Below are 13,414 nucleotides of genomic sequence, written 5' to 3' on the forward strand. Positions count from 1 at the left end.
ATGTAGGCCGGAAATCGAACCGCCATCCCTGTGATTAGTGGCCGACCTGCTCTACCACCTGAGCCACAGCCGCCCCGACTAGTAAAATAATGGAGCTAAAAAATGTGGTTGAAAGAGTTTAGAATGCTGTCAACAATTATACATGTCAAAACACACAATAAAATTAGTGACAAGAAAAAGAATAAAATAAAATAATTATAGAAATACAAATAAACATTTGCCAATAATAGTCATTAAAAATAATATTACAAAATAAAAATAAACATTCAACAAGACATGAATTAACAGATTATTCTGTCCCTCTCTCTTTCTTTCTCTCTCTCTCTCTCAGGTAAATGGGGTGAGTGTTGTAAAGGTGGGACACAGGCAGGTGGTGTCTCTGATTCGGCAGGGTGGGAGTCGGCTCGTAATGAAGGTGGTGTCCGTCACGCGTAAACCTGAGACGGGAGATGTTGTCCGCAAGAAAGGTTCTTATCCGAAACTTGTTTCATGCAAACACATTCATTGGTCACTGTCATTTTGTATGATTGGACATAGCGAATATATGAGAATACTACAAAATGCTGTTATATAAGATTGTATTTCCTTTTATTTTTTTATAATTAATTAGCCCCCCCACCTCCCAAGAGGGACCCAAGCACCAGCCTGACCCTGCGTTCCAAAAGCATGACCGCAGAACTAGAGGAGCTGGGTAAGACCAATGCTGACAGATGCTCACACATGCAAATTTGGATGATACAGACATCTAGTGATTTGTTATGTCCCATAAGTCAATTTAAAACAGATACTTCACTATCATTATCACTGAGGGTATGGCACAAATCCCTGTTTCCAGGAACAATGGTGGAAAAATGCTTTTACTGTTGTTGTTTTTTTTCCATGTTAATGATATCTCTACTGGAAAGACCGACTTAAACCAACATGAATTGCCAAGCTTTTCTAAGCTGGTCCTGTTTTCTCTTAGCTAATTAAGTGCATTTGCAAAGCTGGTTAGTATTGGTTTGAAATGTCATATAGAAAGTTTTTGTCGGTTTAAAATTGTAATCAAATGCACACATTCTATTATATCTGTGAGATAAATCCGGAACAATCAGGAAATATAGATTTGTCCTTCTTGTCCACAAGCGTCAAGGAGAAGGAGGGGAGGTAAGACATGACATCATCAACGTGTGACTGGTTCTATATGCTGATTGGCATGTAATGTCATGAATATATTTACTGTATCCAACCTTGTTTTTTAGCTTGTGCCCTTGCCTGTGTCTGTGAATAATTGTAGAGTCTAAGTGTAAGTGTGTGTGTTTGTTTTCTTTTGTAAATCATATGCCCTATTTGCACACCTATACCTATTGTGAATTGTTAAACTAGATAAGCTGTTTTGTATGTGTCTAGTGATGTATATGTGATTGTATATTTGTTCTTTCTTTTCCTTTAAACTGTGTATAATACACACATGGGATCTAGGGAAGAACTGTGTTTCATTTGCTGATGCACTTGATATATGTGCTTGTTCTTCTGTGATTTAATGGAATACTTGTCAGGAATGTGTTTTAAGTATTCATTTGTGTGCTTATATATGTGTCTCTCCCTCACAGAGAAGTTGGATGAGATGCTGAGTTCACCAAAAGAACCTGCTGTAGTGATGAGGCCACGCCCCCCAGATGACCCGAGAGCAGCCACTGTGAAGCAGAGACCAACGAGTCGCCGCATCACACAGGCTGAGATCAATGTGAGTCTTATGCACATAAACATACACCAAGTTCACAAATGGGTAATTAAAGGGGGTTCTTTATTTGATGGAATGCAAAAAGAGATGTTATGTGGAATGGCAGCCACAGTCATCATTCACTTTAATAGTTTGGACAAAAGATGCAATGGAAGTGAATGGTAAATGAGACAAGTATTCTGCCTAACATCTCTTTTTGGTGTTTCACATAAGAAACAAAGTCACACGAGCATGAAACAACATCGGGGCGATTAATTAATGCCCTCTTGGCTTTTGCAAAAATAGTCTTCTAAAGCAAAATTAAGGAATAATTAGGAGCACAAGACACTTATTGCCATACAAAGCAAGAACATTATGACATAATATGCATTGTATGAGACAGATGGTGCACATCGTCATTGTAGTACAGCAGCCAAAGTGTGTCACTAAAGATTCTTTTGTCAGCCAATTTGGCTGCTGATCAGTTTCTGTTTATAATCCATATAGTCTTGGGATAAATAAGGAATTTGAATCTGAATTGAATCTATTCTATGTTTACCTGGGTGGCATGGATCTTGCAGCATGGCATGACATTTGATAAGACTGCATTTTCTGTTTATTTCTTAGATAGCTGATTAATCAGAAACTGTTATTTGTTTTTGTTCTAATAATAACTCAATAGTGGCTGAATTTTGAACATTGCTCATATTATATATGTGTGTGTGTGTGTGTGTGTGTGTGTGTGTGTGTGTGTGTGTGTATCTGTTTAGTCTTTGTTAGAGAGGCAGGGTTTGCCAGTAAGTGCTGGAGTGTCTTTAGCTGTGGACAAAAGTCACATGCAGCTTCCTCGGGGAATGTCAAGAACAAAGTCATTTGGTAAGTCCATGCATATACATACACATATATATATATTTACATGTATCTCACAATCTCTCCCTATTCATGAATGTATAACAGTGCTACACTAATTTATAAAGACTCATTCAAGTAAACTGATCAGCTTGGATCAGAATATCAGGGTTCCCAGTCATGGAAAACCTGGAATTATCTGGAAATTGTTGTTTTTTTCAGGCCTGGGAAAACCATGAAAATCAATCAAATCTTTATGCTGATAGTGAATACACATTCTTATAGGTTTTTTATTAAGTAAAAAAAAAAAAAGGCAAGTCATAAGGATGTCCAGTTTGTCAGTGAATTGTTATTTTAAGGCTGTTATTTTCCACAAATTGATTTAATGATTAATTCCCAAATCTTTCTAAAAGTTATTTTTAAAAATCTTTATCCAGAAATCACAAACACCTGGAAAGGTCATGGAAATTTAGTGTTCAAAAAGTGTGGAAACCCTGGAATTTTTTAAATATCTTATCACAAACACCTTGCTCTTATTGTGGATTGTTTTACAGGTGCACCAGAGGATGACAGAATCTCTGCCCTGATTGGAGAGCATCGTTTTCCTAGAAGCTCTTCAATGACCGACAGCTTCAGACAAGATAGTATTCCACCGCCTCCACAGACAGCTCCTCCACCACCTCCAACTCCCTATTTCCTTGATTCAGGGCCACCTCCTTCTTTCCTCCCGCCCCCACCCCCCTCTCGCGCTGCCAATCAGAGCCGTTCAAGCTTCCGCCCGGGGGCGGAGCCCAAGCTCCACGGCCCGGTCACGACAGACCGCCAGCGGAAAACACGCTCCATGATCATTCTTCAGGACACTGCCCATTTGCCAGTGGAGCCGGCCCCTATTGTAAGGCCGCAAACGCCTACCTCTGGAGCTGCTGCTCCTGAACGCGGTCGTAGGCGTGGCCCACCTGTCGAGAATCCGTATGCTAACGTGGGTCGCCTAAGTGCCATCTATACTCCTACCAAGCCTCAGCGCAGGAAAAGTCCACTAGTCAAGCAAGGGCAAGTTGAAGAGGGTTCTACTGCTCAGTCTAGCAGAGACCCCTCTCCATTGGGCGGGTCGCGTATTCCACACAGCAGCCGAGCAGAGCAGTTCCAACAGCAGGTTCTTTCAGAGCGAGCCAGGATCATACCCCCTGGGGCCCGTCGAAGACCTAGTGTTTTCTTGTCTGTAGAAGGGGGTGCAACAGAGCCTCAAACCACCCCCTTACTGTCACAGTCCCACTCTGTGGATGAGTTGGCTGAGTTGCCTCCACCGGCTCCAATGCTGTCACCTGGCCCGCCACCAGGGGGCACCACTTTTATACACCCTCTAACAGGTAGACTACTGAATCCTTCACCACTAGCACTTTGCTTTTTTTTTTTTTTTTATATAGTATGTGTTACAAACCTTTATGAAGTGAGGGATGCTGAATACATAGAGATTTTTATGTTTTAAAATCCAGATTTTAACCCTAACCTTTATACACCCTTTAACAGGTCGACCACTAGATCCTTCATCACCACTAGCGCTTGCATTGGCAGCACGAGAACGAGCTCTTAGTGGTCGGAATACACCCACTCCCACGCCCACGCCCTCACCAACACCTTCTCCCACTCAAGGCCGAGTGGTAGAGAGGCCCGAGACAGAGGGAGGTGCCACCCCACCTGCTCCTCTTGAGGCACGTCCTACTAATTCATGGAGAGAGGAACCTGTAAGCATCATAGAACCAGCTAGCCAAGTGACTAGTGGTAGCCCTGGGTCTGGACGAAGCCTGGAGGAAGCACTTAGTGTGCCACCCAGTGTGCAAACTGCAATAATGGATACAGAGCGTACTCAACCGGCAGTACCGCCCACTCTGCCCTCCCCTGCCCCCACCCTCTCAAATCTGACTGCTCGAAGTCTGACTATGAGCTCAGAGGAAGAGGCGGAGCCATACACGGTTACCCTGCCCCCTGCATTGCTCTCGTCAAGCGATGAGGAAACAAGGGAGGAGCTTCGGAAGATAGGACTTGTGCCACCCCCTCAACCCTTTGCCAATGGCCTTCTAATTAAAGAAACACCCAAAGCCACCCTAAGCATTTCACATAGTGGATCACGGCCAGCCATCGCCAAGACCTCCTCTGGAAAAGCAAGTGATTCAACGGCAGACTCTGGGGTCGAAGACCCCCACATGGAGACCACCAGTACTGTTTCCACAGTCTCCAGCATGTCTACTTTGTCTTCAGAGAGCACAGACTCCACGCATGCAAGCAAACCACGTTGTGGGGTGGGGCGTGGTCGCCCCGTCCATCTCAGGGACCCACTGCTTAAACAGTCATCAGACAGTGAGCTGCTTCCACACCCACCCAGCACAGGCCCTAACCGCCCACGCTACCTATTCCAAAGACGCTCCAAACTCTGGGGAGAGGAACCCCGGACACAGGCGGGCGGGGCAAATGAAAGTCGGCCTGCTCCTATGGGGGTGGAGTTACTAAGCAAAGACACTCATTCATTGGGGGAAGAACCACCAATGGGAGCACCACTTGACCCTGGCAGGAGGTCACCTGTGGGAGGGGCCAGGTAAAAACAACCAGTTGTAATTGTACCATTTAAAGCTGATGTGTGTCATTTTTTCACATCTCTGCTTAATATGCAGAGTTCACTATAAGTAAGCCATTTGTTGGTTGATTTCACCTAAAAGTGTAACATTTGGGATCTGTGTTGCTATCAAAGCATTCCTCTGTTTTTTATGCGGCCTGTGCAATGGTGTGAGTTTGGGGCGGGACTACCAGCTTGTACAACCAATGGAAGATAGGTAGAGATTTTCTGGATTCTGTTTGAAAAGAGTGATTATTATGTTTTCTTGACAAAGCCAACATACTGTTACTCTATAGACATGGTTTAAATTTTTCCAAATATCCCTAAACCAAGACCAAACTATCAACTGTAACTCCTCCTAGAGCTTTCAAGCTACATCCGCTAAACTTGGCACAGGCCTTTAGAGTGTTCTGGAATAGTGTGCTGTGTCTTTTCTAACTGGTCAGACTGAAGGTTTTTGCACAGCAGACAATAAAAATTAGAATAATCACATTGACTCGCATTGACTAAAAGTTAATTTTGGACACACAATTCAAACTGTCACATTTTTTTTATGTAAACAACCTGCACAAGGCCTATAAACTGCTTTAAAAGACCACATCCACACTAATCTGTTAAAGTTTGAAAACGTAGTTTTCATTTTCCCAACATCTTTTTCCGAATTATGCGGCTGTGGAGAGTGTTTGAAAAGTCTCTATTTTAGTGGAGGAAAAAGCTGTTTTAGAGCTGATGAGAGGCCTATACGTAGCAAAATCAATGCGTTTTCAAATGAAAATGTATTAGTGTGGACGTGTCTTATTCTCTCCAAATTATCTGGCTGTTTGTCCTACTGTAATGTCTGTATAACTAGTAATGTAAAACTAGTTAAGGGGTCGGCAACCTATGTCACACATGCCATCATTTGCACGTGAAGGATATCACCTTGCCGCACCTGTATGCTAATCATTCTCTTGATGTAATCCTTCCCCATAATCATGCAGTGTGTTTTATGTGGTTATGAACAGAATGAGCAGCTATTAAAGTGTGACAAGACTGCACTAGTCAGCCGAAGAGCACGGCTCATACAAACCAATCACACTTCACAAGCAGCAGATATCGGAAAAGTGATTATCAAGAAAATTTTAAAATGGCACTTCATCCCAAAAAGGTTGCAGACCCCTAAGCTAGTTTAAAACATCCAGACAAGGCTTTGTCAAGCCAACATCAAAGTTTGTCTGGATTAACTTTACTGTACCTATCTAGTAATTTTTGCTATTCCATTTGGTGATGCTAGAGGCACAGAAATTACACGCTTCAGCTTTGAACAACATTGAAATATAGCACAAAATCGCATTTTGCACACCTGCATGAACCACAGCATACTTAATGTTTTATAGCAATACACTCACTTGCCTCTTGACACCCTCAGTTACACAACTGGTTAAACTGCATTTCTGTAACACACCTGTGTGTGTGTCTGTATATGTCCTTGCAGATGTGAGGAGAATGGAGAAGAGAGTAAATCGTAGGTTTTTAGCTCTGTGGGTAAAACAACTCCTTCTCTAACTAACTTTCACTAAAACCCCCTTACTGCAGCCATTAATCCAGCTGCAAACGCTATGGTGGGCTTGTTTTGAAGGCTTACGGTGTTCATTATAGAGTAATTCATTCTAATTGAGGCATTTCAGCTTCTTTTCTGTCTTTGTGCAAGGAAACTGGAATTCTCAGTGTACCACTGAGGGCCAATCAAATTGATTATTTAAAACATCTAGGGAAGAAATGTCTTGTTTGCATTTCAAATAAGGGACAGTTTATGCAGTCCATTTATCATAATAGCAATTGGTTTTGGAATGTTAATTGCATATTTTTTATGTTTATTGTAGTTTGGGATTTTTTTCAAAATGCATACCAAAAGCCTGCAGTTAAAATACTGTGACATACTAATGCACCAATTTTTTAAAAACAAACCATTTTTCCTTTTCTGAGGACTCCAGTTTTATATTAACTGCGCTAACTGTCCTTTTACTGCATTCAAATCTCACTGCATGCTTTTTCACAATCTGAAAACTCTTTGCTAGTTTGTTTTTGCTTCCTCTACACTTACCGCTCTTATTTTTATGTCTTTCCTCTCTGTTTCACTTTTTCTCTCAGACTCTTTAGTAGTTTAGGAGAGCTTCACACCATCTCTCAGAGGAGTTATGGCACCACCTTCACAATCCGGCCTGGTAGCCGATACCCAGTGACCCGTAGGACTCCAAGCCCTGGAGCCACCCCAGAACGGAGTGAACCGCTGGGCCCTGTCCGCACTTTCAGCCCCCATCACCACCATCACACCATCCTCAAGTCCTCCAGCCTAAGCTTGCCCCAGGAGCCAAAGGAGGTGCGTTTTGTCATGAGGAGTGCCAGTGCTCGAGCCCGCAGCCGCTCTCCATCCCCCTCCCCATGCGCGTCCCCATGCCCCTCACCCGTTCTCGGAGCCCCTCTCCTGGCCCTGCGTCCATTCAGACAGCGCCCCCTAGCTCTGTGGAGTAAGTATGACGTGGGAGAGTGGCTCGAGAGTGTGGGACTAGGGGAGCATCGTGCACGCTTTTTGGAGCATGAGATTGAAGGCGCCCACCTGTCTGCCCTTACCAAGGATGATCTGGCAGAGTTAGGAGTGACACGGGTGGGACACCGAATGAACATTGAACGAGCGCTAAAGCAGCTGCTTGACAGTTGAGGAGAGCAGAAATGGAGGAAATAGTTCAAAACGTCATCACAAATCCTTAAACAAATTACTTTCATTTTAAATCCAATTATCCCTTTCTTATACTACAGTGTCCAGTACACACACCTGTGTGAAAACCTAACACACTAAACTCCAAGCCATAATTTTTAACCATACATTTACTATAGAACATACCAGTGGGGTCAATAGTCCACAGTGATAATCTAATTTAAACCTGGAAATAAAGTTTTAAGGGTTATTCCATGTCAAATCAACCACATTTAAAAAATTAGAAAATTAAAAGACTGTAATTTTAGGTGAAAATAACCATTAATGATGATGAAAGACTAAATATTTATTGCCAAGTAATCCAGTATTTTGGAGAGGGGATAAAAATTTAAAATTTTGCCTATGATTTTGGAGCAAAACTACAGGTCAAAATCATAACCTTAGAAAGATGGCAGCAACATTATTATTATTTTAATTTTTTTTTAACAGAGATAGGTAGGTCTATTACTAAAATCAGTTGACTTCAGCACCCATTGCTGCATTATATGCAAATGGTGGGAGTCCAAAAGTTGTAAAAAGCACTTTTTTGTTGTTGTTTTTCCCAAGTTGGAGTGCCTATAACTCCAGAAGGATTAAATATATCTTAATATCCTTTTAGATTCTGGTTCAGAACAAACTTTTATTTTTGTATCATCATTTCTTTATTGGGAAATCCCAGAGAAATGTGGCTCCATTAAAAAATCATTACATTTGACCCATTTTCAATGGTTAAAACCATGAAGCTAGTTTTTCTTGTCCAACAAAACAAAGGTCTGAAGTACAAATTAACTAGAAATGTACTTTCATTTATTCACATAAAAAAAATCATGTATAATCAAAAATCTTGAGGCTATATTCACACATATATTTTGAAAATGGCATTTTAATTTTCCACACTGCCATTTTCAACCAAAATTTGCTAGTCAATACTGAAATGTATAAAAACTCTTAAATCCCAACTCTTAAAACACAATTGTCCTCTTGTTCTGTCGCAGGACAGCAATACTGAGTAAGCTTCCCGTTGCCTTTGAAGGAATGCAATGTGAAGGTTGTACAAAGTAATATTTATCTTTAACAACGCTATCAAAGTTAATAGCAGATACAACAACTTAACTACAACATGGGCCGCCATCTTGATTGTTTTGGGTTGAATCAGGGGCATAGCCATCATTTTAAAGTTGGGGGGGACACAGCTGTCAGTAAGTGTCTCACACAGGCCCAACACTTATGGTGCGTTCCATTTGTACTTGGAAGTCGGAAATTCCGAGTTCCCAGTAGAAACTTTGAACTGGAACGCCCCCTCAAGTCAGAGTTCCGTCTTGGAAACTCGGAGGAGCCGCAACAGCCTTGACTTCAGAATCCAAAACGGCTTCTCACAGCAACAACAGTAAGTGAAACAGTAGTAATATATTGCTTATTAGCACTTCTGTATGTCTGTGTCTCAATAAACTCAGTGGTGCACACAGTACTATCCAACCACTATCTGTGGACATGATAATTAGGCATTATCTGTGCAAAATACCACTATTTTATGTGTTTTTATCGACTGGTATTGCTAACAATGGATACTTCCCCCACACCGTCCATCTTGGTTTTCTGACTTGTGTACTGGAAAGCGGTCAACTTGGGTGTGACGTCATTCCCAGCTCCGACATCTGACTTCCGAGGTAAATGGAACGCACTATTACAGTGTATATTAATATATAGGTATGATATAAGTAATATAGTAATATATACATATTATTACATTTTTATATTTGTAGCATTTTAAAGATTCAAGTATTGCAAAATAATTGCACAATAGCATAATATAAAAAGAATAACTTAATGAAGACACGGGTGCTGACATACATAAACTCCACTTACAATGTGTGCTTAAGAGAATAGTTTTTTCTGCAGTACATTTCACGTTATGTTGTCAATCAAGAACGATACGCCGATAAATAAGTCTCATGTGTGTTCCTCATCTCTAGATTATTAATTAAGATCAACATCAATGCCGATTACAAACATGGATAAATGATCATTGTTGAAAGCAACTTTAATGAATGGAGCCACATTGATCAGACTGTCTAACTGACGGCCTATAACGTAAGGGATGTTTCGGCTCATGAAGCACATATGTGATTGGCTGCATGGTCACTCAATCAGCCCAAAGTAACAAAACACAAAGAATAATGTATACAAATCCACCATTTGGACTCGGTATGGGTTTAGCTTGGAAAAGTGCCAGGGGGGTGGTCACATTTTTAAAGAGTATGGGGTACATGTTCCCCAGATCCCCCGTGGCTGCTATGTCCTTGGGTTGAATGGATCACATGACTGCATCACATGACAACAAATACGTCAACGCTTTCAGATATCTCCATTTTCCCTGTCCACACTACGACATGAAGATGGCATTTTCAAATGTATCCACTTGAGAGAACGTTTTCGAAAAGTTAAGTTGTCACTGTCAAAAACACTGTCTCAGTGTGAACAGAAGGCCAAATCGTCAAGAAAAAGATTAGCTTTCAAACTAACATTTATTTGTGTGGACTTGGCCTGAGATTATTACACATACATGACTTCAGCAATAGCTAGTTTTTGGATTTCAGAAATGTACATCTACAAAGCTCTGGAAGGCATCATTAAGGGTCCAAACACCATCAAGATTGTGTCAGAAAATGTAAATCATAGAGATTACAAACTTGGTGGAATGTCCCAAAATTGTTTTGCAGTCAAGAATCAAAGGTGGATGATTATGGTCCAAAACCCCAAAACATATTCAATCAAATCTTTTAAATGATCAAATTAATCCAAATTCTTTTGATAACTTTTTGTAGAGGGAATGGGAAGCTGTGGACCACTGGTTGAGCTGACACGGAATGACCCTTAAGATAAAAACTAGATTTTCAATTTTAAAACTAGACAAGTGCAAAATAAAAGCAATTTTTACAAGTTCACTCAGACATTTGAACACCACTAAAGATGTTATCCATGCACCCCTGATTTAACTTTCACAAAATTATACCTCCATATCACAATACTGAGTTTTCCGCCTACTTAATACAAAAATAAAAAAATTGCAAATTATTTGCTGGACAGGATCATGGACATACTGCGCAATATCTACTATTTACAACTACAGGTCTTAAGAGAATCAAATTAAATGGCCATGTTTTTAATGAGTTTCCTGCACAATAACAAATGAAATAGCCATTTTCTTTATGTGCCATGTTTTACATTGAAATTATGACAATGAATGTGTGGAAAACACTACAGACTGCTCTCATATTATCAGAGGAAGTGTAAGAATATCATCACCATCTGGATTCACATGGATTTCTTTTTTCCAGGAGAAAGACTGTCAGTATCCACTTGGGAGCAAAAGGAAAGGAAGAGATTGGAAACCTCTCTTGAATAAACAATGACAATGCTTCCAAGTGCCCGGAATTTATAGTATGTTCATCAACCATCTTGCAGCTCAAAAGTAAAAAGCCATGTTTATGGTGATTGTAAGATGTATTGCTGCAGCTGGACTTGGCATGTAATTGCAACATGTCCCAAGTAAGAAAGGATCTGACAATCTGCCCTAAACCAGGAGAAAGAACTTCTCCAAATACAATACAAGTGTGGCCTTGAGGTAATACTGCCGCCATCTAAAATTTGTTAAAGATAGATATTTTCTGTCACTACATTCAGTTTTATATGTATATGATATATATGGAGTTATATATTCAGAGGAGAATGTATGAGAATAGGGTGAGATACTTATCTTGTGCCCTGTGAGATTGTGTCATATTTGGTCTTACTTTATTTGTTATTTTATTTGTCATTTATCAAACCAATACCCTAACATGAACACAGCTACTCTTTCCACCATAATATAACTTGTAATTTGTGAGTTATAAACACTTAATCTTTGGAATAGTTGAAATGTTTTTTCATGGTTTAAACATTTCAAAACTGCAAAAAGACCTTTGACTTTTGTCTATTATGAATAAATGATTGGTAAGACTGTATGTAGATTAACTGTTTTGTTGAAACAGGATTTGAAATGCTTTGGGTTGTAGGTATACACATTTATGTTACCTTTTGTATTTGATTATTCAGCATCAGCCATTCATTTCATGATGATCAATCAGTGAATTTATGAAGACATATGTTTCTCTGACACAATCTGTTTGGCTTTGTACTGTGCAATTACTCATTTGGAATTCTTTAAAACAATATGAGCAAAATATATATGCTACATAAGGGCTTTTAACAAAAGATCATTTTTTTAACAAATTAAAAATCTGTTTCAATGTGTTTCAAAGTGGTTAAGAGGCAAAATTGCCTTATCTTCAGCTGTTAAAGTGATAGTTCACCCAAAAATTATTCTCTCATCAATTAATCATCCTTATGCCATCCCGGATGTGGATAACTTACTTTCTTCAGAAGAACACAAATTTCTCAGCTCTTTTGGGCAATACTATGCAAGTGAATGGGTGCCAAAATGTTGTAGCTCCAAAAATCACATAGGTTAGTATAAAAGTAATCCATAAGACTCCAGTGGTTAAATCCATGTCTTCAGAAGCGATATGATAAGTGTGGGTGAGAAACGTCTCGGTTACTAACGTAACCTCCGTTCCTTGATGGAGGGAACGAGACGTTGTGTCAATGAGTTGACACTAGGAGTCGCTCCTGCGGAGCCCAGACATCTCTGATCTTGAGAAAAGGCCAATGGAAATTGGCGTGTGGAATTTGCATGCCACTCCCCCGGATATACGGGTATAAATGGAGTGAGGCTGCAAACACACATCAGGTATCGCACTGAGGAGCCGAGCCAAAGACCCATCAGGGAACGGAGGTTACATCAGTAACTGAGACGTTCCTATCTGTCACTCACTCAACGTTGTGTCGATGAGTTGACACTAGGGGTCCCAATGGAAAACGCCACAAGAGCTGAACCGAGTTACGCAGACTGGCAGAGCGAGATGGGCAGACCTCTGTGTGCCTCGTAGCCAGCACAGCAAGCCGTCGCATAACTACCCCAACACACTAGCAGGCACGAAGCGGTCCTAGGGGAATGGCTAACTGCTCAGGAGTATAAGGACTGGCTGGCCCAGACGTAGCCTTCTCTCTATTGTTCTCCCCAAAAGGAACGAAATCGTTCGGCTGGGGGCAAAATATATGGTCCAAGCTGGGGGGTGTCCCTCCAAAGAGGAGGACACCGTGGAGTCCACACCTGGCCCCGAGAGGGGGGGGAGGGGGGTTTAGGTGGAATACACAGTCAACACACAGTCTTTAACGGTTAGGAGCGGAAGCACATCGTGCGGAACGGCATCGTGGTAGATCCTACAGTCAATCTCCACTTAAACTTCCATTTTCATATTCTTATTTTATTCTGGGCAGGGAGAAGAATTTCTTCTGAATATATGGATTTAACCACTGGATTCATATGGATTACTTTTATGCTGCCTTTATGTGCTTTTTGGAGCATCAAAATTTTGCCACCCATTCACTTTCATTGTATGGACCAACAGAGCTGAAATTT

General features: G+C 40.8%; 1 protein-coding gene across 1 annotated transcript in view; it reads left to right on the top strand.

The window, feature by feature from the left end:
- The window catches only part of shank3b (SH3 and multiple ankyrin repeat domains 3b), a 35,739-nt gene extending 23,402 nt beyond the window's left edge, over positions 1–12,337 (top strand). Inside the window, exons 17-25 of the mRNA XM_052118792.1 lie at positions 332–467; positions 611–691; positions 1,126–1,146; positions 1,593–1,726; positions 2,473–2,578; positions 3,106–3,918; positions 4,079–5,141; positions 6,634–6,663; positions 7,290–12,337. Coding sequence (XP_051974752.1) covers positions 332–467; positions 611–691; positions 1,126–1,146; positions 1,593–1,726; positions 2,473–2,578; positions 3,106–3,918; positions 4,079–5,141; positions 6,634–6,663; positions 7,290–7,857 — 2,952 coding nt within the window. The 3' untranslated portion in view covers positions 7,858–12,337. The remainder of the gene's footprint in view (positions 1–331; positions 468–610; positions 692–1,125; positions 1,147–1,592; positions 1,727–2,472; positions 2,579–3,105; positions 3,919–4,078; positions 5,142–6,633; positions 6,664–7,289) is intronic.
- Positions 12,338–13,414: the final 1,077 nt, after the last annotated feature.

The sequence above is a fragment of the Xyrauchen texanus genome, chromosome 45, assembly GCF_025860055.1.
Source record: "Xyrauchen texanus isolate HMW12.3.18 chromosome 45, RBS_HiC_50CHRs, whole genome shotgun sequence".
Classification (NCBI taxonomy): domain Eukaryota; kingdom Metazoa; phylum Chordata; class Actinopteri; order Cypriniformes; family Catostomidae; genus Xyrauchen; species Xyrauchen texanus.